This window comes from Scyliorhinus canicula, chromosome 16, assembly GCF_902713615.1.
Source record: "Scyliorhinus canicula chromosome 16, sScyCan1.1, whole genome shotgun sequence".
NCBI lineage: Eukaryota > Metazoa > Chordata > Chondrichthyes > Carcharhiniformes > Scyliorhinidae > Scyliorhinus > Scyliorhinus canicula.
Genome location: NC_052161.1, coordinates 52,167,305 through 52,189,724, shown reverse-complemented (window position 1 = coordinate 52,189,724; position 22,420 = coordinate 52,167,305). Strand labels below are relative to the sequence as shown.

General features: G+C 46.1%; 1 protein-coding gene across 2 annotated transcripts in view; it reads left to right on the top strand.

The window, feature by feature from the left end:
• Nucleotides 1–22,420, top strand: part of dntt (deoxynucleotidyltransferase, terminal) — a 356,682-nt gene that overhangs the window by 271,844 nt on the left and 62,418 nt on the right. Inside the window, exon 10 of one of the 2 annotated variants that reach the window (XM_038822282.1) lies at nt 4,499–4,579. In XM_038822282.1, the coding sequence (XP_038678210.1) occupies nt 4,499–4,579 (81 nt within the window). Of the gene's footprint in view, nt 1–4,495; nt 4,580–22,420 lie in introns of both variants that reach the window. The other variant, XM_038822281.1, reaches the window with a different exon arrangement.

The following is a 22,420-nucleotide window of genomic DNA, read 5'->3' as shown; positions in this document are numbered from 1 at the left end:
CACTCTGTTGGCACCCCTACACACGCTGTCTCACAATCCGGTTTCTACCTTTTGTGAGCAAGCTGTTGGGGACTGGTCGTATTTAGGATGGACCTCTGGGTCAACGTAAAAAGAACCATAAATGGGTCTGTGGTGCGCCACAGGATAAAGCGTTTACCATGTCGAAGAGGCAGCAGCCATTCTCCCAGATTTTGACACATTACGACCGTTCAAGGCCACTTGTCCTCACATGCGATACCTTCCTGTATGGCATTAGAACAGTATTGTACCATCGGTGGGATGATGGCACCGAACACCCAATAGAATATGCATCTAGGACGCTGGCCGATGCGGAATGCTGCTGTTACAAGAGACAGAAGGATTGGTTGTGATATACACGGTAAAATAATTCCATCCCTATGCCTTTTTTTTGATTTTTAAAAAAAAACTTAGTGTATCCAATTAATTTTTTCCAATTAAGAGGCAATTTAGCATGGCCAATCCATCTAGCCTGCACATCTTTGGATTGTGGGCGCGAAACCCACGCAAACACGGGGAGAATGTGCAAACTCCACATGGAGAGTGACCCAGAGCCGGAATCAAACCTGGGACCTCGCCGCCATGAGGCTGCAGGGCTAACCCATTGCTCCATCATGCTGCCCCTCCATCTGTATGTCTAACGGTGCCCTATCTATATCATCACTGACCATAAGCTCCTGCTAGGCCAATTTGAAGAGGAAAAGGGGATTCCTCCCATACTCTCAGCCCATATCCAGTGCTGGACATTGTTATTAGCAGCTTACAAATACATGTTTCAGCATCACCTGGGTATTCAGATAGAAAATGCAGACACCCTGAGCCGATTCCCTCTCCACCAGTAATGGACAAAGTCTTGGCAACGCTGAACTTTATGGACACTCTGCCCATGGCAGCTGCGCAGATCCTGAATGGTCCCATGTTGGCAGAACTACACTACATCATCCTGCACGGCAGGAGCTCAATGTGGAGGATGGTGTCCTCCTATGGGGAGCTTACGTGATTGTCCGCAACCGGGTCGACGTGTGATCTTACAGTAACTGAATGGTGGACACGCCAGGAACTTGAAGATGAAGGTGTTCGCAAGGAGCTATGTGTGGTGACCTGGAATTGATGGTAAATTGAACACCCACAAGATACCAGAAGGTCTGGTCACAGACAACGGGACCCCGTTCACGAATGAGGAATTCTAATCATTTATGCATGCCAAGGTGGTAAGGCACAACGAGACTGTTCCCTAGCACGGGTCTTTGAATTATTTGGCAGAACCGGTGGTTCAAAAGTTCAAAAAGGGCATGAGGTAACAGAATACAGGCTCTCTTGATACAACCCGTCATGGACATGGACACGGGAGCATCAGCACTTACAGACAACGCCACAACCGGAGCTATGCCTCCGCAGTGACCCTCTATCAAAGGTAATAATCATAATCGCTTATTGTCACAAGTAGGCTTCAATTAAGTTACTGTGAAAGCCCCTAGTCGCCATATTCCGGCGCCTGTTAGAGGAGGCCGGTACAGGAATGTGATTGACAGCTTGATACACACTCCCTGACCCAGCATCACCGCCGGCAAAGGAGCAGCCACTTGTGAAGTGGCAAAGAAGGCCTCCTCCGCTGGCCACTGGAGGGAAATTTACGGACGGGACGGGCGTAGGGATGAGTGTAATAACCTTCACAAGGCGCACACCGATCTCCCCGTGGGACTTGTGGAATACGAGCTTCCCTATTGGTGGCTGGAGAATCGCCCAGCTGGGCTTGTTACTTTGTTCTGTAAAAGCTTGCCCAGAAGGGGACCAGCGTTTTGGTAGTCCCGGTCAGGACGTATTGTGTGTACGCCGTTTCCATTGACCCGAATAAACTTCCACTTACTTACCTTCTCGGGCATCCTGGATCTTCATAGTGTCTAACATAATTGCCACTTTTCTTGTCAAATAGTGTTTTATTGTGTAGTTTGCAACAATTATTTGTCTCAGCATGATGGGCCAGCTCCAAATTATATGGGACATGCCATTCAAAATGCAACAGTTTCAAAAATCATTGACAAATTAGATTTTGTTTGTTTTCATGACCTACTGGGATGATGTAAGTCATATTAAAATAAAGATGGCAGATCTTCTCACGACTGAACAAAACAAAATTCTCGGTTAATGACCTGGAGACAATGGCTGTTCACCATTGACCTCAAAATAAGCCACACTAAGAAATGTAGCAGTGTCTCCGATGAGAATTTCAGCTCCATTTCTGTGCAGTGTTCCTGCAACTGGGAGCAATGACTTTTAGAACATAGAACATACAGTGCAGAAGGAGGCCATTCGGCCCATCGAGTCTGCACCGACCCACTTAGACCCTCACTTCCACCCTATCCCCGTAACCCAATAATCCCTCCTGACCTTTTCGGTCACTAAGGGCAATTTATCATGGTCAATCCACCTAACCTGCACGTTTTGTTGGGCATCTACAGCATGGAGCTGCAGTGATATCACAAGGCCGCCCAAGTAAGCAACCACATTAAAGATTCTTAAGACACTTAAATGGAAAATAAAAAAGCAATAAAATAAATCACTTTTAGAAATAGAATAATACAAAATAGTTACAGCACAGGCACAGGCCATTCCACCAGTCACACCCCTGTAAGATCAACACGGCTCGTCACACTCCCCCAATGTTTTGGTTGCTTTACAAATTTTCTCTTCAAGTTGCTTGTCCAATTCTCTTTTGAAAGCCACAATTGAATCTCCACCACATTCCCATATGAACATATGAATGTACTAATTAGGAGCAGGAGTAGGCCTTTCAGCCCTTCAAGCCTGCTGCGCCATTTGATAAGATCACGGCTGATCTGATTGTGGCTTGAACTCCAAGTTCCCGTCAACACGCTGTACCCTTTGACTCCATCATCAATCAAGAATCTAACTAATTCAGTCTTAAAAATATCCAGTAACCCAGCCTCCACTGCTCTCAGAATGCAATATTCCAGGATAATTAGGTTAGAGCAGACAAGTATATCGCAGCATGATAGCCCAGAATGATTGGGTTAGAGCACACCAGACTATGACAGCGCCAGAGAACGAGGTTCGATTCCGACCTCTGGTGACTGTGGTGTTTGCAAATTCTTCCCTTCTCTCCATGCATTTCCTCTGGATGCTCTGGCTTCCTCCCACAGTCCAAAGATGTGCAGATTAGGGCGATTGGCTATGCTCAATTGCCCCTAGGTGGGGTTACGGGGATAGGGTAGGGGAGTAGTACTAGATAGGGTGCTCTTTCAGAGGGTCGGTGCAGACCCAATGGGCTGAATGGACTCCTTCTGTACTGTGGGGATTCTATGGATGCTAATTAATCATTAACAGCATTCCACAGGTTGGATTTGACATGTTGAGTGGGAGGTAGGGGGAGCCCATCTTCATGTCAATGGTTGCCCCACAGCAATTTAACACTTGGCCTAGCCAGACATCTGGCGAGAATTCTGCCCATATCTCGGTAGGAAGGTCTGCTTTAGCTGTTGGCTAATTAGATGGCTGGCAGCTCTGTAGCCATTGCTGGGACTGCAGCCAGTCACCACACTGAGGAACCCAGTCTGGTGAGGGGACTGAGGTGGGTGGACATTCGGGTTCAAGAGATGGAAGGAAAGGTTAAAGAGGAGAATGGCCTAGTTGACTGGGGGGAGGAGTGCTTCCTGTGTGGCGTAGGACACACCTCAGCATGATAAAAATATGAGCAGGGGTGCAATGAGACCTTTAAGTGGCAATTAATTGGCCTCACACCCTGACATAAAATTTCTGACAGGCTGTGCAAAGTCCAGCCTTGGGATTATAAAATTATCTTTTCAGAGTCATTTGTATGGTTCAAATTTTAGTAATCACATGGTCATTAAAAACCCAGTGTCACCTGAGGTTATTCATTGAGGCCCCGCCTTCTCAACCTTGCCCCTCATCTGAGGTGTGGTGATCCTCAGGTTAAAGCACCACTAGTCAGCTCTCCCCCTCAAAGGGGAAAGCAGCGTATGGTATTCTGGGACGATGGCGACTTTCTCTTTTTTTTACTTATACCTGATTTACATCTTTTTCACTTTTTGTGGGCTTTCAAATAATGATGGGGCGGGAGAATAAAAATTCTCACTGATTTCATTGATTGCCACTTCAGAGTTTAGAGTGGAGTTTGTGTCAGATCCCTGACTATCACTTCAGGGGTGTGACTGACTATTTCCACTTCCTGAACAGCTAAAATGCTTCATATGGGAGATTCAGAGTGACTTGCTCCTTATTTTGTCTCCCTCCACGCTGATACAGCAAATTTTCCCTCTGTGCTTATTCAGTGCCTACTTGTGGACACACACCATGTTATACATTGTCCTGCCAATCCTTGGTGTTGACCAACCAGAGAAACAATTTGAAGATTTCCTCGGATCAACATTTTGGTCAATTGCAAGCTTCCGTCTTAATGTGTTTAAGTAACTTCTGTTCCTTTTTTATATTTATTCAGCAGTTTGAACGAGACTTGAGAAGATATACCCACCATGAGAAAAACATGATGCTGGATAACCATGGTCTATATGACAAAAAAAAGGTACAATCAAACACAGAAAATAACATTTTTAGTTGACTCGGATGCGTTTTAAGGAGATTCAAGCCAGGTCATAATCGTTCAACATTTTTTCTGGATAAATGATACGCATAAGTGCTTATAAAAATAAAATAATTCCTATTTAATGTCTAGTCTATTGAATGAATTTAGATCTGTAAAGTAACAGCTAATAGAAGTGGCGCGAGATCCTAGTAAACTGTTGCAGTGAGAGGGAAGCACGGTGGCGCAGTGGGTTGGCATTGCGGCCTCATGGCGCCGAGGTCCCAGATTCGATCCCGGCTCTGGGTCACTGTCCGTGTGGAGTTTGCACATTCTCCCCGTGTTTGCGTGGGTTTCGCCCCCACAACCCAAAAATGTGCAAGCTAGGTGGATTGGCCACGCTAAATTGCCCCTTAATTGGAAAAAATTAATTGGGTACTCTAAATTTAAAAAAGAAACTTGCATTGAGGCAAGAATTTGGCTTTCCTAAACAGTTTGTGGGAACAAGTCACATGACAACTGACTGACTGACGGCAATTAACCCGTTTTACAATAGGGAGGGTGTTAACTTACAGCAGGTTTCAAAGCTAGCTGGTGAGGAGTGTCGTTGATCGACTAACATTTCCCCGCCATTTTATCTCTAATAACACATTAGTCCTTACATTGTGTTAATGTAAGAGGTCTATACTACATAGAATTAAAATAGTTCTGTCTCTGTCCCATATCTTTGGGTCCATGGTAACTAGGGTCATGTGACAATGCAAGGTTTACAATAGAATTCTGATATTCTACAGATTTCACACTTCTCGCTAATCTCATCTATTAACCATGTATACTCTACATCAAGCACGCTTGCATCTTTTAGAAATGTCACGGACAGGAAGGAGTTAATTTAAACAGCACTAATTCCTCCTCTCATCACCTGCCCGTTAACAGGAAGCTGTTATTTCTTTCTCTCTTTATAAATGGTACTCTATTTCCCAACCCCTTGATGTTGGTGTGATCCAATTTTCCATCAATAACCCCACAGTAAACGAGATAGGATGAAGTCAAAGGGTTAATTTATTTGCACACATTCAATATGAAATGAGATTTTACGATGCCTCCCCTCCATATTCAGATGGTAAAGGCAGGGATCAAGAAAATAAATATTTACAGTATAGAGACCTTGAGGAAAGAAATATTGGGCAGAATTCTTCCTAAATACGGCGATGGACGGCTCCAGCGGCTCCTTTCCTGCTAACTGATCCTGCACCAGATTCTGCATTTGGAACCTCATTAACTATGCACAAACGTATGCTCATCCGTTTCACCTGACAACTGATTGGTCCGCCTCCTCTCAGCTAATGGTTTTGAGGGTACGGGCGCACTCCAGTACACTCATATCACTCTCTCCAGCCCATCTTCACCAGACTGTGCGACATGTCTGGAACCCAGTGGGAAAAGGCAAGTAGTTGCATGAAGAAGGAAGCACAGTTTTTACCACCAGCTCCCTCGAGACGCTTATTCAAGGAATCCGAGAGAAAGCTCATGAGCCTCATCTCTCTGGCCTGGGAGGTCATTGTCCATGAGATCGGCGCACCTACCACCTACCCTGAAAGCGCCATTCAGTGCAGGAAATAGATGAATGATTGTATCTGCTCCATCAGGGTAAGTTCTCTCTCAGCTTCCTCCATTATCAAACTCTCAACATGGCATCATGTACTCGAGCAACAATCCACTTCACAAATCTCACACACTCAGTCATGGGTGATACGGATCAACACGCACTCTCTCAACAAGACTTTCAAAACACCACCATCCTGTCAATTTACGCTTATTTTGTTCCGCCATTTTTCACAATGGTTGCTAGGATGCAAGGATTGTAGTTTTCTGCCTGAATTTATGTTTTAGTTTTGAAACCTCACATTTACGTAATCATCCTCTGCCATCATATTCTATTCCAGAAAGCCAGCTGGTGAAGGATAGAACTGGAGCCAATCTTTACATACTTCTGTATTTTTGTATGGAGTTACACATTACAACCGTGCACCTCCTAAAGAGGCAACCACAATTTTGGTCTGTGGGTGTCCGATGAATCCTTAGTTAATGCCCAAAACTTGTACACAATTAATATAGTTAACATTGATGGGGTAAGGGTGGTGGCGTATGGGGAGGTGTTGCAATATATACATTGGGACTGGCCAGCTTATTTGAAAACTGTTGCTCATCTGGCTGATATTTTCATCATAACAACTGATCAGTGCATTGCAAGGCCAGAGCAGAAGATTGTAGATTGATACCATATTATGTGAGCTATTTTCCCCAAAATGTTATTTGGTTCTTTGGCAATCACTCGTATCGGGTATAATGGTCCACCTAAGAAACTCTGAGTTACTGTGTTCTGTCATAACCCGCCGCACAGGGTGGGAATGAGTGTCTTCTCTCTTGGTAGATGCTCGTTCATGAAGCTAGATATGAGTAATGTGCATCTGCAGCTCGAAATTGACAAGTCCTCCGGCAAGTACGTTACAATAAATATGCACATGGGTCTCTACAAATACACACAGCTGCCTTTTGGGGTGTCATCGGCATGTGCAATTTTCCAGCGAGTCATAGAAAATATTGTGCAGGACTTACTGTGCATCACAGTGTATTTGGATGACGTACCGATCTCCGGGACTACCAACCAGGAACATTGGGAGAACCTTGAGGCAGTCCTTCTCAGGATATGGCATCAGCCTGCGCCATGCGAAGTGTGTTCCACATGAAGGAGGTGGTCTACTTAGGGTACTGGATGGTCTGGGACGGCTTCCACAGAGTTGCTGAGAAAGTGCGGCCATCGGGATGGCTCCGCCCCGAAGGACGCCACAGAACTTTGTTCGTTTTTTGGGTTGGTTAATTATGACGGGAAATTTGTCCCGAACCTCGCAGCCATGCTGGCTCCTTTGCATTTGCTCCTTAAGAAACACCTGGCCTGGTTGGAGCACTGTCCAGAAAGTGTCTTTTCTGCATGTGAAAAAGATGATTGTCGTCCTCCGAGTGCTAACTCACCATAATCCAGCCAAACCTTTGATCAGCAAATGTGACGCATCATCTTGTGGAATTGGGGCCGTCTTGGCCCATCGGATGGCCGGGAGCGGCCCATCGCTTTTGGCTCTCATACACTGGCAGTGGCTGAATGTAAAAACGTGCAATTGAGAAGGAGGTTATGACCGTTGTCTTCGGGGTGAAAAAGTTTAATCAATACGTCTATGGCAGCCATTTCTTTGTTGTTACAGAGCATACACCTGTAGTGATCTCTGTATGTGCATGTACATAATAGGTTCATGTATAATCAGTAGCACCAGATGATCACTAGAGGGCCGGACCAACAGGGGTATAAAAGCAACTGCATTGTGCCTCTCTCTCTCTCTCTCTTTTGGATGCACTGTGACCAAGACAGGCATATAAATTAGCTCAGATGGTTAGTGTAGTTAAGCATAGTTACTGTATTCAGATCTAGTTAACCTTATCACTAGTATCAATGTTAAAGTAAAGAACTCACGCAATTATTGTTATAGTTACTCAATAAACCTTTTGTTACTACTGGACAAGTTTGAGTCTTCTTCATTGAGATTCAGGAAACCTCATCAGCAACCAAGGTTTGAGTAACACATATTACACTCGGTAGTATATCAAAACATACAAAGAAGTGTAATAAAGGATGATACAGGAGTGTAATACCTTGTTAGGTCTTTTTTATGAGGACAAGGCAATTCCACCCATTGCCTCTGCACGAACCCAGTGCTGAACCCTGTTGCTGGCTGCTTATGAGTACACATTCGGTTGGGTACCCATATTGCACATACCGAAGTGTTGAGCCATCTACCCTTGCCAGCCAATGCTTCCCCACCCTCCCCAGTTGGACAAAGTGGTTGCCGCGTTGAATTTCATGGACTCCCTGCTGGCCGCTGCATCGCATGTCCACGACTGGATGCAGATGGACCCTATTCTTGCCAAGGTGCGGTATATAGTAGCCAACATCGACAGCTGCCGAGAAACTTACGGGCCTTCTTCTCAAAGTTGTCTGAATTGAGTGTGGAACGTTGTGTTCTACTGTGGGGCACACAGGTTGTATTCCGGCCAAGGGTCAAGCGATCATCTTGAAAGACATTCAAAATATGCACCCAGGGCGTCCAAAACGAAGATGTCGCCGGGTTTGGATCCCGACATCGAGATGATGGCTCAGCAGTGTTCGGTCTGTCAGGAGCACCAGAAGCTTCCTTCATCGTGCCCTTTTACCCCTGGAAGTGGTCAGGTTGCCCTTGGGCTCAAGTGTACGTGGACCTTGCGAGTCCATTCCTGGGCTCGACGTTTCTTCTTTTAATAGATGCTCATTCCAAGTGGTTAGAGGTCCACAAAATGACGGCAATCGCCCACTGTGCGACCGTTAAGTGGCTGCGTATCGCTTTCTTGGCGCATGGCAGTCCTGACATCCTCACGGACAATGGTGCTTCCTTCACATGTGATTGGCGTTCCTGAAGACCAACAGGATTTGACATGTACGTACTTCCTCGTACCACCTGTTGTCGAACAGGTTGGCAGAGCAAGCCGTGCAGATGTTTAAACAGGGGTTCCAGAAGCAGACTTCGGGTTCAATGGATACAAGGCTGGCTCATTTCCTATTCTCTTATTGGACCACACCAAATGTGGTGAATAGGGTTGCCCCGGCTAAGATGCCCATGGGCAGACGTCTTCGCACCCACCTTGTGCTGTTTCCCGATATCAGTGTAACCAGGAGCTGCAAGGGCGTGCCCTGTTCAATGACAACCACCCTGGCAATTCACACCTGGTGACACGGTATTTATCTGCAACTTCGCTGATGGCGCACAGGGACTATCTTCTATTGGATGGGAGGTTTCTAGCAGGTTCAAGTTCGCGGACAACTGATGGAACGGCATCTGGATCACCTTTGGTCATGGAGACTGCTCCTTTGTAATGGTTCTTATTACAACCTGACCTGGTTCGCCCTGATCCGATATCGGATGATCCCATTGTGGCATCCCGAGGCTGTCTTGACACCTACATTCGGGATGTCATCTCTTTGTATTCCAATGTGGAAACACAGGCTTCTGAAGACTCTAGTGCAGATTCCACTGTGCAGCTGCCACCAGCCAACCGTCCGCCCCGGCATTTCTGTAAGAAATGGCGTTCCCCTTCGCTGTCTACGACACCAGACCTGGTGCCTCGACTACACGATGCTCCAACTGCACCAAAGAGAATCCAGCATCCTCCTCTTCATCCTCCTTGTCCACGGCCTTTAAGGGTTCCTTCCACCACATGGGACTTACAGGATGGGAATGATTGTCCTCCCCTTGTCCCTTGCAGAGTGCAAGCTCCCTAGTTAAAGGGGCAGGGGAAACTCGATCTATGTTGTATATATGGTCGACCAGTCTGGCGCATACCATTATGACCTGGTTGGACACTATCGGGAGCTGTGTATTATAGCCTTGTAAATATTCCTAAGTTTCTTTGATACAAATCGGTGTGGGCTCTCTGTGACTTCATACGGTTCAGTGGATCCTTGCATGGCTGATGAGCCTGATCCTAGAGCCGCATCTTCGACTGCACACTTGGAAGGTGTTTATGGGAGGTAGGATCAGTCGTTGTACTCTAGATCACTAGTGTTCCTTTCTCAGACTCCTTTATCAGGCCTCTTCTTGCCGTCGGGTGTCCCTTCAATCAGGAGGCTCGTCTAAGTAGGTATCTTCTGAGCAAGTGTCTCCCAGTCATTGCATTTCTTGAGGTAAGCCTAAAGGATGTCTTTGAAGTGCTTCCTTTGTCCTCCTTTTGTTTGCGAGCCTTCCTTGAGCTGAACAAAGAAAATTTGCTTTGGCAGTCAGGACTGACAACCTGAGCACAAGGCTGGCCCAGCGGAGTTGTTTTCAGGAGACCATGGCTTTGATGCTGGTGCTCTTGACTCCCTCAAGGACATTGATGTTACTCTGCCTGTCCTCCCAGCTGATGCAAAGAATCCGTCTCAGACAGCGTTGATGGTACCTCTTCAGGTACTTGAGGTGGCTTCTATACATGATTCAAGTTTTTGAAGAGTAGGGAGGATGACTGTCTTGTAGACAAGAATCTCGGTGTGAGCATTGATGTCACAGTTGTCAAAGTCTCTTGTCCGTCGGCATCCAAAGGAAGCGGTCGTAGATTGGATATGATGTTGGATCTCCATAACTATGTTCGCCTCAGATTAGAGGTGGCTCCCCAGGTAGGGGAAATGTTCCATGTTTGGTAGGTTTCTACGTTGATCTTGATGGAGGAAGAGACCGGATCTTGCCCTGGAACGGGTTTGTAAAGGAATTGAGTCTTCTTGAGGTTGAGGCTGAGACCAAGTCTTTGGTTTGCTTCCGCATGGCTTGAAGATCCTCTTCTGAGAGGGTGGAGATGGCGATGTTATCCCCATACTGAAGTTCCATCAGAGATGTCAGTGTCATTTTCTTCTTGGCTTCCCATTGGCTGAGGGTGGAAAGTCTTTCATCCATTCTGTTGATGATGTCCACTCCATTGGGCTGCTACTCGTTCTTGACAAGGTGAAGGATGGTGGCAATGAAGATGGAGAAAAGGTGGGGGTGAGAACACATCCCTTCTTGACACCAATATTGATCTTGAACGTTTCTGTCTTATTTCCACCGATGAGGACTGTCGCTGATATCTTATGGTGGAGGAGTCAGAGAATAGTGAATAATTTCTCTGGACAGCCAGCCTTTGACAAGGTCTTCCACAGCACTTCCCAAATGACTGGGTCAAAAGCCGTGGTCAGATCGATGAAGGCCATGTAGAGTGATTGATTTTGCTTCTGGAATTTCTCTTGGAAGCTGCTGAGCAGTGAGAATCATATCCGCTGTTCCATGGTTTGGTTGGAAGCCACACTGGATTGCTGGAAGGATTTCTTCAGAGACTGGGAGAAGGTGGTCAAACCAGAATTCAGGCGATGATCTTCCCAAAGTAGGGAGATTCTTTGGTAGTTCCCACAGGCCGTTTGCCTCTATGCTTGAAGATGGTGGCAATGATGGCGGCCCTGAGGCTGGCAGGAATTTCATCTCTGACCCAGATATTCAGGAACAGCTGATGGAGATGATGGGTGATTTCTTCTCCTCCAAGTTTGAAAATCTCCACTGGGATCCTATCCACTCCTGTAGCTTTTCCATGATTCATGTATTTAATGGCAGCTTTGAAGCCATGGTCATCTGAAAACAACTCCGCTGGGCCAGCCTTGTGCTCAGGTTGTCAGTCCTGACTGCCAAAGCAAATTCTCTTTGCCCAGCTCAAGGAAGGCTCGTAAACAAAAGGAGGACAAAGGAAGCACTTCCAAGACATCCTTTAGGCTTACTTCAAGAAATGCAATGACTGGGACATCCTTGCTCAGAAGAGACCTACTTCGACTTTGTCCATACTCGGTGGGAGTCCAAGATCATCTTTGATGGGGAGTTGGGGGATTTCCTCAAACATGTCCTCATCTAAGGTTGTATCATGGTTTAGGAGTTCTTTGAAGTGTTCTTTCCATCGCAGACCAAATATTTCTCTGTCCCTCAAGACAGTTCCATCCTTACTCCGCATCTGTTTGAGGCCTCGGGTATTGAGTCCATATATTGCCCTGGTGGCACTGAATGTTCCCCGACTGTCGTGCTTGTTGGTGATGATTTGCAGCTTCTCAGCTTTTTCAGTCCACCGTTGGTTCTTAATTCCCCTAGTTCTTCTTTGTACCTCTGCCTTGGCTGATTGCTGAGCTCTTCTCTTTGCCTTGCTGGTTATTTTGTTTTGGAGGATGGCTTGTTGATAAGCTCTTGGATGGTGTCATCGTTCTTGTTGAACCAGTCTTTGTGTTTCCTTGTCTTGTAGCCGATGGTTTCTTTACAGCGTGAGGCGATGGCTGTCTTCAGCTCTTTCCAATTTTCCTCCATTAGAATGGAATCTTTCTACAGTGCAGAAGGAGGCCATTCAGCCCATCGATTCTGCACAGCCTCCGAAAGATCATCCTACCTTGGCCCACTCACCCACACTATCTCCATAACCCCACCTGACATGCACATCTTTGGACACCAAGGGGCAATTTAGCATGGCCAAGGAACCTAATCTGCACATTTTTGGACGTTGGGAAGAGTCCGGAGCACCCGGAGGAAACACACCCAGACATGGCAGAATGTGGAAACTCCACACAGACTGTCACCCAAGACCAGAATCAAACCTGAATCTCTGGCGCTGTGAGGCAGCAGTGCCAACATTGTGCCGCCCTGAAAAAATTGTTGGATGTTCAGATCTATGCTTTACCCTTGATGAGCTCTCCTTCAATCTTTTTTTCTGAGCTATTTCTTCATTTTTCACTGCTTCTGGTAAGAGTTTGAAGGACATAGAGGAATGGATGAGCCAGTGATCTGTCCAACAGTCATCTGCACTGGTCATCGCTTTGGTGATGAGGACATTCTTTTGGACTCTGAATTGGATGTTGATGAAGTTGATCAAGTACCAGTGCTTTGATCGTGCATGTCTTCAAGAAGATTTGAACTTGTCTTTTTGGTGGAGCAGTGTGCTAGGGATGACAAGCTGATGTTCGACATATTTGGTGAGCAGGAGGACCCCGTGTAAGTTGCAATTCCCAACTCCTTCCTTTCCGATAGCTCCTTACCTGAGTTGGATGTCCTTTCCAACCCTGGTATCGAAGTTCCCAAGGAGGATGATCTTATCTTCCTTTGGCATGTTTGAGATTACGGTGTCCAGGGTGGAGTAGAAGCTTTCTTTGGACTCATTTTTGGCATCAAGGGTTGGGGCATAGGCTCTCATCACCATTTACTGCTGGATCTTGGCAACTTGTTGCTGGAGAATGATGAAGTGCTCATTGATGCTGACAAGAAGCTCTGAGAGTCGCTGACGAGTTCCATGCATCCTGGGCTGATCCTCGGATTTCCTCTCCAGTAAAAGATGTCACAGCCACCATCTTCCCTCAGCTGTCCTTCGCCCGCTCTTCGAGTCTCTTAAAGGGCAGCAACATCAATGTTGAAGTTCCTGAGTTCACGAGCAACAAGGGCAGTTCTCTGTTCCAGTCAATTGTTTTGCTCATTGTCCATGAAGGTTACAAAATTGAGAAAGACAGCACGGTGGCACAATGAGTAGCACTGCTGCCTCATGTCGCCGAGGTCCCAGGTTTGACCCCGGCTCTGGGTCACTGTCCGTGTGGAATTTGCACATTCTCTCCGTGTTTGCGTGCGTTTTGTCCCCACAACCCAAAGATGTGCAGGCTAGGTGGATTGAACACGCTAAATTGCCCCTTAATTGGAAAAAATTAATTGGGTACTCTAAAAAAATAATTTTTAAATGGTTACAAAATTGCGTTTAACTTTGATTTTCTGACCACAATTTAGATGAGCCTGCTGGGTTCGGTTTTGCAGCCAGGTTGGGAACAGACTATTTTAGGGGGACCTTTTTTAGCCCTTTCCCCATGTGGGGTGAGCAAAATGGATCTTGAAGAGGGCTGCTCAGTCATGAGGAACGCTGTTGAAATGCTTACCTGTTCTTAAGACACAAGTGAGCCAAGCTCCACCGCATATGTGCTAGTCTGCAGCTAGGGATTTCCAGATTTTACGGTCCTGTCCTATCATCGAACCATAGAATTTACAGTGCAGAAGGAGGCCATTCAGCCCATCGAGTCTGCACCAGCCCTTGGAAAGAGCTACTTAAGCCCCACGCCTCCACCCTATCCCTTTGGCCCCGGAACCCAGCAACCCCACCTAACCTTTTGGACACTAAGGGCAATTTAGAATGGCCAATCCACCTAACCTGCAATTTTTGGGCTGTGGGAGGAAACCGGAGCACCCGGAGGAAACCCATGCACACACGGGGAGAACATGCAGACTCCACACAGACAGTGACCCAAGCTGTGAATCGAACCTGGGACCCTGGAGTTGTGAAGCAACTGCGCTAACCACTATGCTACTGTGCTGCCCAAATAATCTCTTACCGATCGCCACAGGGCCTGTTTATTTGTGGGGGGGGGGGGGGGGGGGGGGGGGGTTGTGTTGGTTGCCTCTGGGTAGACCAGAGTGCAGGACATATTTTAACGTGGCTATGCTGTTGCACATCAACAGACACACAGTCCATGTCAGAGGGTAGGTCCAGTTCCAGTGACAAGGGAACCTTGATGACTGGGGGTCCCACTACTGCTGCAGCCATTAATACTAAATCTTCACCTGATCCAGCATTGAGGACTTGTTTCGTATTTTGCTTTGTCTGGTTCCTCCCCTCCGACCTTACCGTCATCGGTGACCCTGCCAGGAGTTTAAGACTTCTGACGGCATTGCTCTCAGAATCAATGGAATGTTCAAGCCTCTCCACCACAACAAGGGGATAATTTGTTTTTATAATAGTTACTCCTCATTGCCTTAATTTCAAAATTGATGTGCCAACTATTTCTAAATCCCTCTACAGTCATTCTATTAACTTAGTTGTATATTTATATGACTCATTCCTCCCTAATGAGTAATATTTGGCGATTAATTCTAGTTCAGCATTTGTCTTCCCAATTGCAACAGGTCTGAAATTTTCTGCAAAATGTGAGCTGTCCTTTCTGGACTCTCTATTTCAATATCATTTATTTTCTCCCACTAGGTCATTCACATAAATATGAAAGATATTCCACTCAGCTTCTCTCTAGCATGACATGACATCTCTCATGCGTGTTCTCTTCCCACTATTTTTCTTGCACAGTTTCTTATTCAGCTCTGCTTCGTTACCCAAGGATTTTACTTTTATCAGTAATGGACGTGAATGACCTTGTCAAAGGTTTTCTGGAGACCCAAGTAAACTTATCAACTTCCTCTATGTTTGTCATACAGGATCTTCCTTTGTAGTGCTGTGCTATTTATTGTGAAGCTGCTGAGACAGCAGCCTGGCCTAAAGTAAGGTTTCCAATAACAGCAACTGCCGGGGAGACAGAAAATGAATGAGTGAATGGTCCAGGTGGATTAACTTTCATCAGAACTGACAGGAGTTAGAGATGTAACAGGTTTTAAGCTAGTACAGAGATTTGGCAATGGTGCAGGTCTCTGTTGTAGTCGAAGAACAAAAGATCAAAAGATAAGGGGCGGGATTCTCCATTTTTGAAACTAAGTGTTGAAGCTGACTCAGCATTTGTGGACTTTCACGACAGCAATACTGGCGCCGAACCTGGATCAATTCAGCAACTGTGGAGAGGCTAGCATAGGCACCATGTGGAATGCAACAGTGTGGTATTTGCCGGGTCCATGATTGCCACTCGGGAGGTTGACAGGCATATACACATTACAATCTCAACACACACTCATCCCAGCCAACAAGATGGCAAAGGCTGTGCTGGAGTGTATCCACACAGCTGATGGGTCAGCTGGGGCCAAAGGGCACTTAGGGGGACACCTATATGACCTGTAACCCTAGGTTCACAGTGGGCAGTCAGCAGTGTGTGCAGCTGCATGGCGGCTTTGCCGGCTGCGGCAATGGTGTTCCGTGCCCGTCCATCCCGACCCCACAGCCCACATCCTGGCTATACTCCACAACTCGCTCTGGCAGAAGCCCTGGGTCAGTGGCACAGTTGTTAGCAAACTATGGCGGTGGTGGACACTTTTCCGTTGCCCCTCTCTCCTTCAGCAGCCACAACGCTGGCTTCACGATTTTTAAAAGCACAAGTGAACTGCATCATCGGGAACTTGGCCCATCGGAGGCAGATCATCGCGGAGGCCCAAGAGAATACAAGGTCAGGCCCGCTAATGATATGCAAACTGTATTTACTGTACGTGTGTTCTGGAACGTATTTACGCCACTGTCGAGGTAATGGAGAATTGCGATTTTGGCATCAAATCGGCGGCTACCGCGGTGGGATTTTCTGAAATATACCCCCCCCCACTTGCAGTGGTGTGTTTCATGGCAACAGAGGCAGCCCACCATTTGTCGGCGGCAGGATTTTCTGACTCCCACATTGGTTTCCCATTCTATGTACCCTCCTCCCCCCCCCCCCCCCCCCCCTCCCTCCCCCCACTGCTGGGAAACCTGTGGTAGAGGTTCACCGCCTGCAGAACCGGAAGATCCCACCACAAGAACGGCCATAAGGTCTTTGAAAAGGTGGAAGGCAGGAGGGTTTCAATTGGAAAAGGGATGGTGGTGCAGGGAAAAAGGAGATGGTAATGTGACGAGTTGAGAAGCAAAGGATCTGTCTGGAGGAGAATGGCTGAAACATGAACAGTTGCCATCCAAGAAAAAAATATGAAAACGAGGACAGAAGAATGAAACTATATGGGTGCTGTAGTTACAGTCTGAAAGAGTTCAACTCCATAGGAATCTGGAAGGCTGAAAATTCCCAAATGAAAATCTGAGATTTTGTCCATTGCATGTTTGTTAAGCCTGTTTGGAACAATGTAAGAGGTGACAGCAGAGAGAACAGAGTGGAAGTGGGGTGGAGAATTAACTTGACAAGTGATCGGAAGCTTAGGGTCATGCTTGCAACCAAATGAAGGTGTTCCACAAAGTGGCTATCCAATCTATGTTTAGTTTCTATTATGTTTGTGGGGGGGGGGGGGGGGATTACTGACACTATCCTTATGATCTCCCATCAGATCCCCTTTACCTTTACCACTTGAATATTTCTCTTTTGCCCAGTTTCTATCCCCCACAGGCTGATATTGATGTCGGAAATCAAACTTTGATTTATGAACTAATTCATAATCACCTGCCATTTCAGCTGCTAATCTCGCAGTTTTAACCCTCTGCTCTTTCACATGAGTTCTCACTACATCAGGAATTGAATTTTTTAACTCCTCCAAAAGCATAGTTTCTCTGAGAGCTTCATACGTTTAGTCTATTTTCAAAACCTTTATCCACCTATCAAAATTACTCTGTCGGAGCCTTTCAAACTCCATGTATGTTTGACCAAATGCTTTCCTTAAATTTCTGAACCTTTGCCTGGAGGCTTCAGGCGCTAGTTCATATGCACTGAAGATGGATTTTTTCACCTCCTCATACCCCTTCTGATAGTGATACAAACACTTCACCATCTCTACCTACCAACTTTGTTTGAATCAGTAATATCCACATGTCCTGTGGCCATTTCATTTGTTTAGCCACCTTCTCAAATGAAATGAAAAAGGCTTCTACATCCTTCTCATCAAACCTTGGAGATGCTTGGACATATTTAAATAGATCCCCACCAAGCCTTCGACTATGGCGCTCTTGCTCTTTCTCACTATCCTCATTACTATCTTCAGCCTGTAAGTTTCTCTTTACCTCCGGTAATTTTAACTAACGTTCACATTTCATGGCCAGTTTCTGAAGTTCAAAGTCTCTCTCTTTTTCTTTTTCCTCTCTCTCTTTTTCTTTTTCCCTGATCTGTACCTCACTTTCTCTCACTTTTTGTTCTGCTCGGGCTATTTGTTCTTTTTCCCTTTCCTGTCTCTCCTTTTCTTTTTGTTCTGCTAGGGCTATTCTTTCTTGTTCCCTCATTTTGAATTCAAGCTCCTTTAATTCTTTTTCATGCTCAAGCTGATTTATCTGTAATTGAATTCTTGCCATTTCCAGTGATTCTGACTGTGTCTCATGCAATTTTAAATATTCAGCTACTGCTGCAATTACCCCTTCTTTCTGTACTTTGTCAGGCAATGTTAACTGTAATGTTGTTGCCAAATCTAAAAGCCTTCTTTTTGTCTCCATTTGTAAGGTACTGCGTGTGACCTTCTCCACCCCCAAAAACTTTGGAGCCTCTGAACGAGCCATTGTCCTCAACACACTCCCTAATTAAACTTGAATACAACACCTGAAAAGCAAACACAAATATGCTCACCCCTCACTGTCTTTACATTCACAAAGCCAACCCCAATCACGAAAGAGAGACTTTTATCTCACAAGCCCCCAATTTTGTTATGGGACAGGGCTTAGAAATTCCAAAGTATATTATGAAGTCCAGCTGACCTACAACCTGTCTGTTGAATTTGGCTAGGATGAACATAAGAATTTCCCTTCAGCAGCAGGGTAGCATGGTGGTTAGCATAAATGCTTCACAGCTCCAGGGCCCCAGGTTCGATTCCCGGCTGGGTCACTGTCTGTGCGGAGTCTGCACGTCCTCCCCCTGTGTGCGTGGGTTTCCTCCGGGTGCTCCGGTTTCCTCCCACAGTCCAAAGATGTGCGGGTTAGGTGGATTGGCCATGATAAATTGCCCGTAGTGTCCTAAAAAGTAAGGCTAAGGGGGGGTTGTTGGGTTACGGGTATAGGGTGGATACGTGGGTTTGAGTAGGGTGATCATTGCTCGGCACAACATCGAGGGCCGAAGGGCCTGTTCTGTGCTGTACTGTTCTATGTGTAATTCAACGGTCACCTGGATACTTTAATCAAAATAAGCGTTATTCTGAGAACTTAGTTAACACATTGTTTATATATATATACACACACACAAACAGCAAGTATTTTTATTAATTCCAAACATAAAGACCCCACACAGCTGCAGTAATAAATGTATAACACTTAATGAATTCCCCCTTAACTGTTCCAATTCAAAAACAAAATCCCATAAACCAAAAACCCCTTTTCAAGGGCGTGGCCCAGCATTCTGCATTCTCAGTTGAAGAAGACTGGCTTTTCCTGAGATTCTGACCCCCATCTCACTAGCAGGTTTAAACCCTTCTGGAAAGCAAACTATATCTTTTAAGTGAGCAAAGCAGGTCACTAAATCAATGTTTTTTTTTTAACTGGAACAGATAATTAAAATGAAAATAGAGAGAGACAGGCCAAAACACTTCTTTCTCCTTGTCTGTAGTCCACAGCAGTCAAAAACTGAAAGTGAAGCCAAAACTTCACACAGCCACTGCCCAGCTCCACCAACAAAATGACATCACTGAAGCCATGTGATAAGACACAAACCTTTCTTAAAGGGACGCTCCCATGACACAAGACACACAATGTGTCTTCTAAATTCTTTAAGTGCCCCTGTTCAGTCCTGTCGGTAATTAAAGTGTCGTCCAAATAACATTGAACACCCATTCAGGCCACTAAAGATTTGGTCCATGCACTTTTGGAATAGGCTGGTGAAGACGTTATTCCGTATAGAGGGCACTTGTACTTGAACAGTGATTTGTGTGTTAGAAGAGGTTGTGTGACCTTCATCTGGCGGTATGCTTGGGACAAATTTATCTTCTTGAACTGTTGTTGAACCTGGCAATCCAGACAGTGGCACAGTGGTTAGCTCTGCTGCCTCACAGCTCCAGGGTCCCGGGTTCAATTCCGGCCTCGGGTGACTCTGAGGAGTTTGCACTTTCTCCCCATGTCTGCATGGGCTTCCTCCCAAGTGTTCAGCTTTCCTCCCACAGTCCAAATCTGTGCAGGTTAGGGGGCTTGGCCATGCTAAATTGCCCCTTAGTGTCCTAAAGGTTAGGTCGGGTTACTGGGTTATGGGGGTGGGATGGAGGGTGGAGAATAGTGCTCTTTCCAAGTGCCGGTGCAGACTCAATGGGCCGAATGGCCTCCTTCTGCACGGTAAATGATACCGATTGGTGCACAACACTGGGTTAATTGTCATTTTATAGTCACCACCGATTTTTATGGAGTCATCCAGCTTGATAACTGGAACAATTATGGTTGCCCAATAGCTCTCATCACACTCTTGATCACTCTATCTTTGATCAGTTATCAAGTTCCACTTCGATTTTGATTTTATAGCATATGGCACAGTTCTTGCCTTTAAGCATTTATTGGTAATATCACGTTTTATCTTAAGGTGTGCCTTGACACCAGTCCTTTCCCCTGAATTGTATTTAAGAGTTACTGTAATGTGTTCTATCCCTCAACCAATTAGTTTACAGCTTGCCAATTTAGTTTCATTTTGTTCATCCATGCTCTTCCGAAAAGTGCAGCAAGCCTTCCGTTTCCCACATGAAATGGTAAATTATAATATTGAAAGTGAAAGTGAAAATCGCTTATTGTCACGAGTAGGCTTCAAATGAAGTTACTGTGAAAAGCCCCTAGTCGCCACATTCCGGCGCCTGTTCGAGGAGGCCTTCGACTTGCACCAAGATATATCCTTCACTTGAACCACCTCTTCCATGCAAGTTCTCAAGATTATATCAGATTGTTTTAATGGTACGTTCTTGAGCTTGTTGATATAACTTGTCAGAGATAAGAGATACAGTGGCTCCTGTATCTACCTCCATTTTGATTTAATTCCCATTGAGTTTCAGATAGACCCAAAATCATTGTGCAACACCTTGCATCAATAGAACATAGAATATAGAACAGTACAGCACAGAACAGGCCCTTCGGCCCTCGATGTTGTGCCGAGCAATGATCACCCTACTCAAACCCACGTATCCACCCCATACCCGTAACCCAACAACCCCCCCCCCCCACCCCCCCACCCCCCCCCCCCCCCCCCCCACTCCCCACCCCCCCCCCCCCCCCCACTCCCCCCCCCCCCCCCCACCCTAACCTTACTTTTTAGGACACTACGGGCAATTTAGCATAGCCAATCCACCTAACCCGCACATCTTTGGACTGTGGGAGGAAACCGGAGCACCCGGAGGAAACCCACGCACACACGGGGAGGACGTGCAGACTCCGCACAGACAGTGACCCAGCCGGGAATCGAACCAGGGACCCTGGAGCTGTGAAGCATTTATGCTAACCACCATGCTACCGTGCTGCCCCAATAATACAACAAGTTTTAGTTCTTTGATCTCCGTAGACATCTTCTGCAGGATTCTCTGCCAGCGGGATCCTCCGCCTCGCTGGCAGCTCACCTACGCCCAGGGGTGCCCCGAAGGTGCGGGGGTGGTCACAATGGGAAACCCCATTGGCCAGCTGCAGGAACAGAGAATCACACTATTGGCCGGGTCGCACCATGCTGGAAAATGGGGCTGGAGGGATGGAAATACCGCCCCTTGTCTTTCGGTGATACTTTAGGCTCTATTTGTGGATTTGGGCGCATTCTTGTTTTTATTTATCTTGGAGGTTTGAGGATTTGTCCTTCCCTTTATGTGACCTTTCTTGCCACCCTTATGAAATTTGCTGTCTTGACACCACCATTCCTGTGGAGAATGTTCCACTTGGGTACATCTATGGCATGCTTTCATGTTGAGAGATCTTCTTTTCTCAGAATGCATCTTGTTTATTTTGGTACCAGCTCCAATTTGGAAGCTTCTTCCGCTGCCTACTCCATTGACACTGCTATTTCAACAGCATGTTTGAGTTTTAGAGAGCTTTCTGTGAACAATCATCGCTGCATTGTCTCATTTCTCAATTAACACACAATTCTGTCTCGCAGCCTGTCCTCAAGAGTAAATCCAAACTCTCAATTCTTGGCCAGTTTCCAGAGTACTGCTGCAAATTGTGGAATATTTTCACCCTTTTCTTGACTGCATCAATGAAATCTGAATTTTGTACTGTGACTAATGTTCTTCAAGGGCAGCACGGTAGCACTGTGGTTAGCACAGTTGTTTCACAGCTCCAGGGTCCTAGGTTCAATTCCAGGCTTAGGTCACTGTCTTTGCGGAGTCTGCACGTTCTCCCCGCATCATGCATGGGTTTCCTCCAGTTTCCTCCCACAGTCCAAAGATGTGCGGGTTAGATGGATTGGCCATGCCAAATTTCCCTTAGTGTCCAAAAAGGTTAAGTGGGGTTACTGGGTTACGGGGATAGGGTGGGGGCGTGGGTTTAGGAGGGTGCTCTATCCAAGGGCTGGTGCACACTCAATGGGCCGAATGGCATCCTTCTGCACTGTAAATTCTATGTAGTGTCTTCATTAATTCTTCATAAGGTTTTGTACCATACTTTGCAGGATGGACAAGGCTTTGTAATACGGTGAAGGATTTCCGCCCT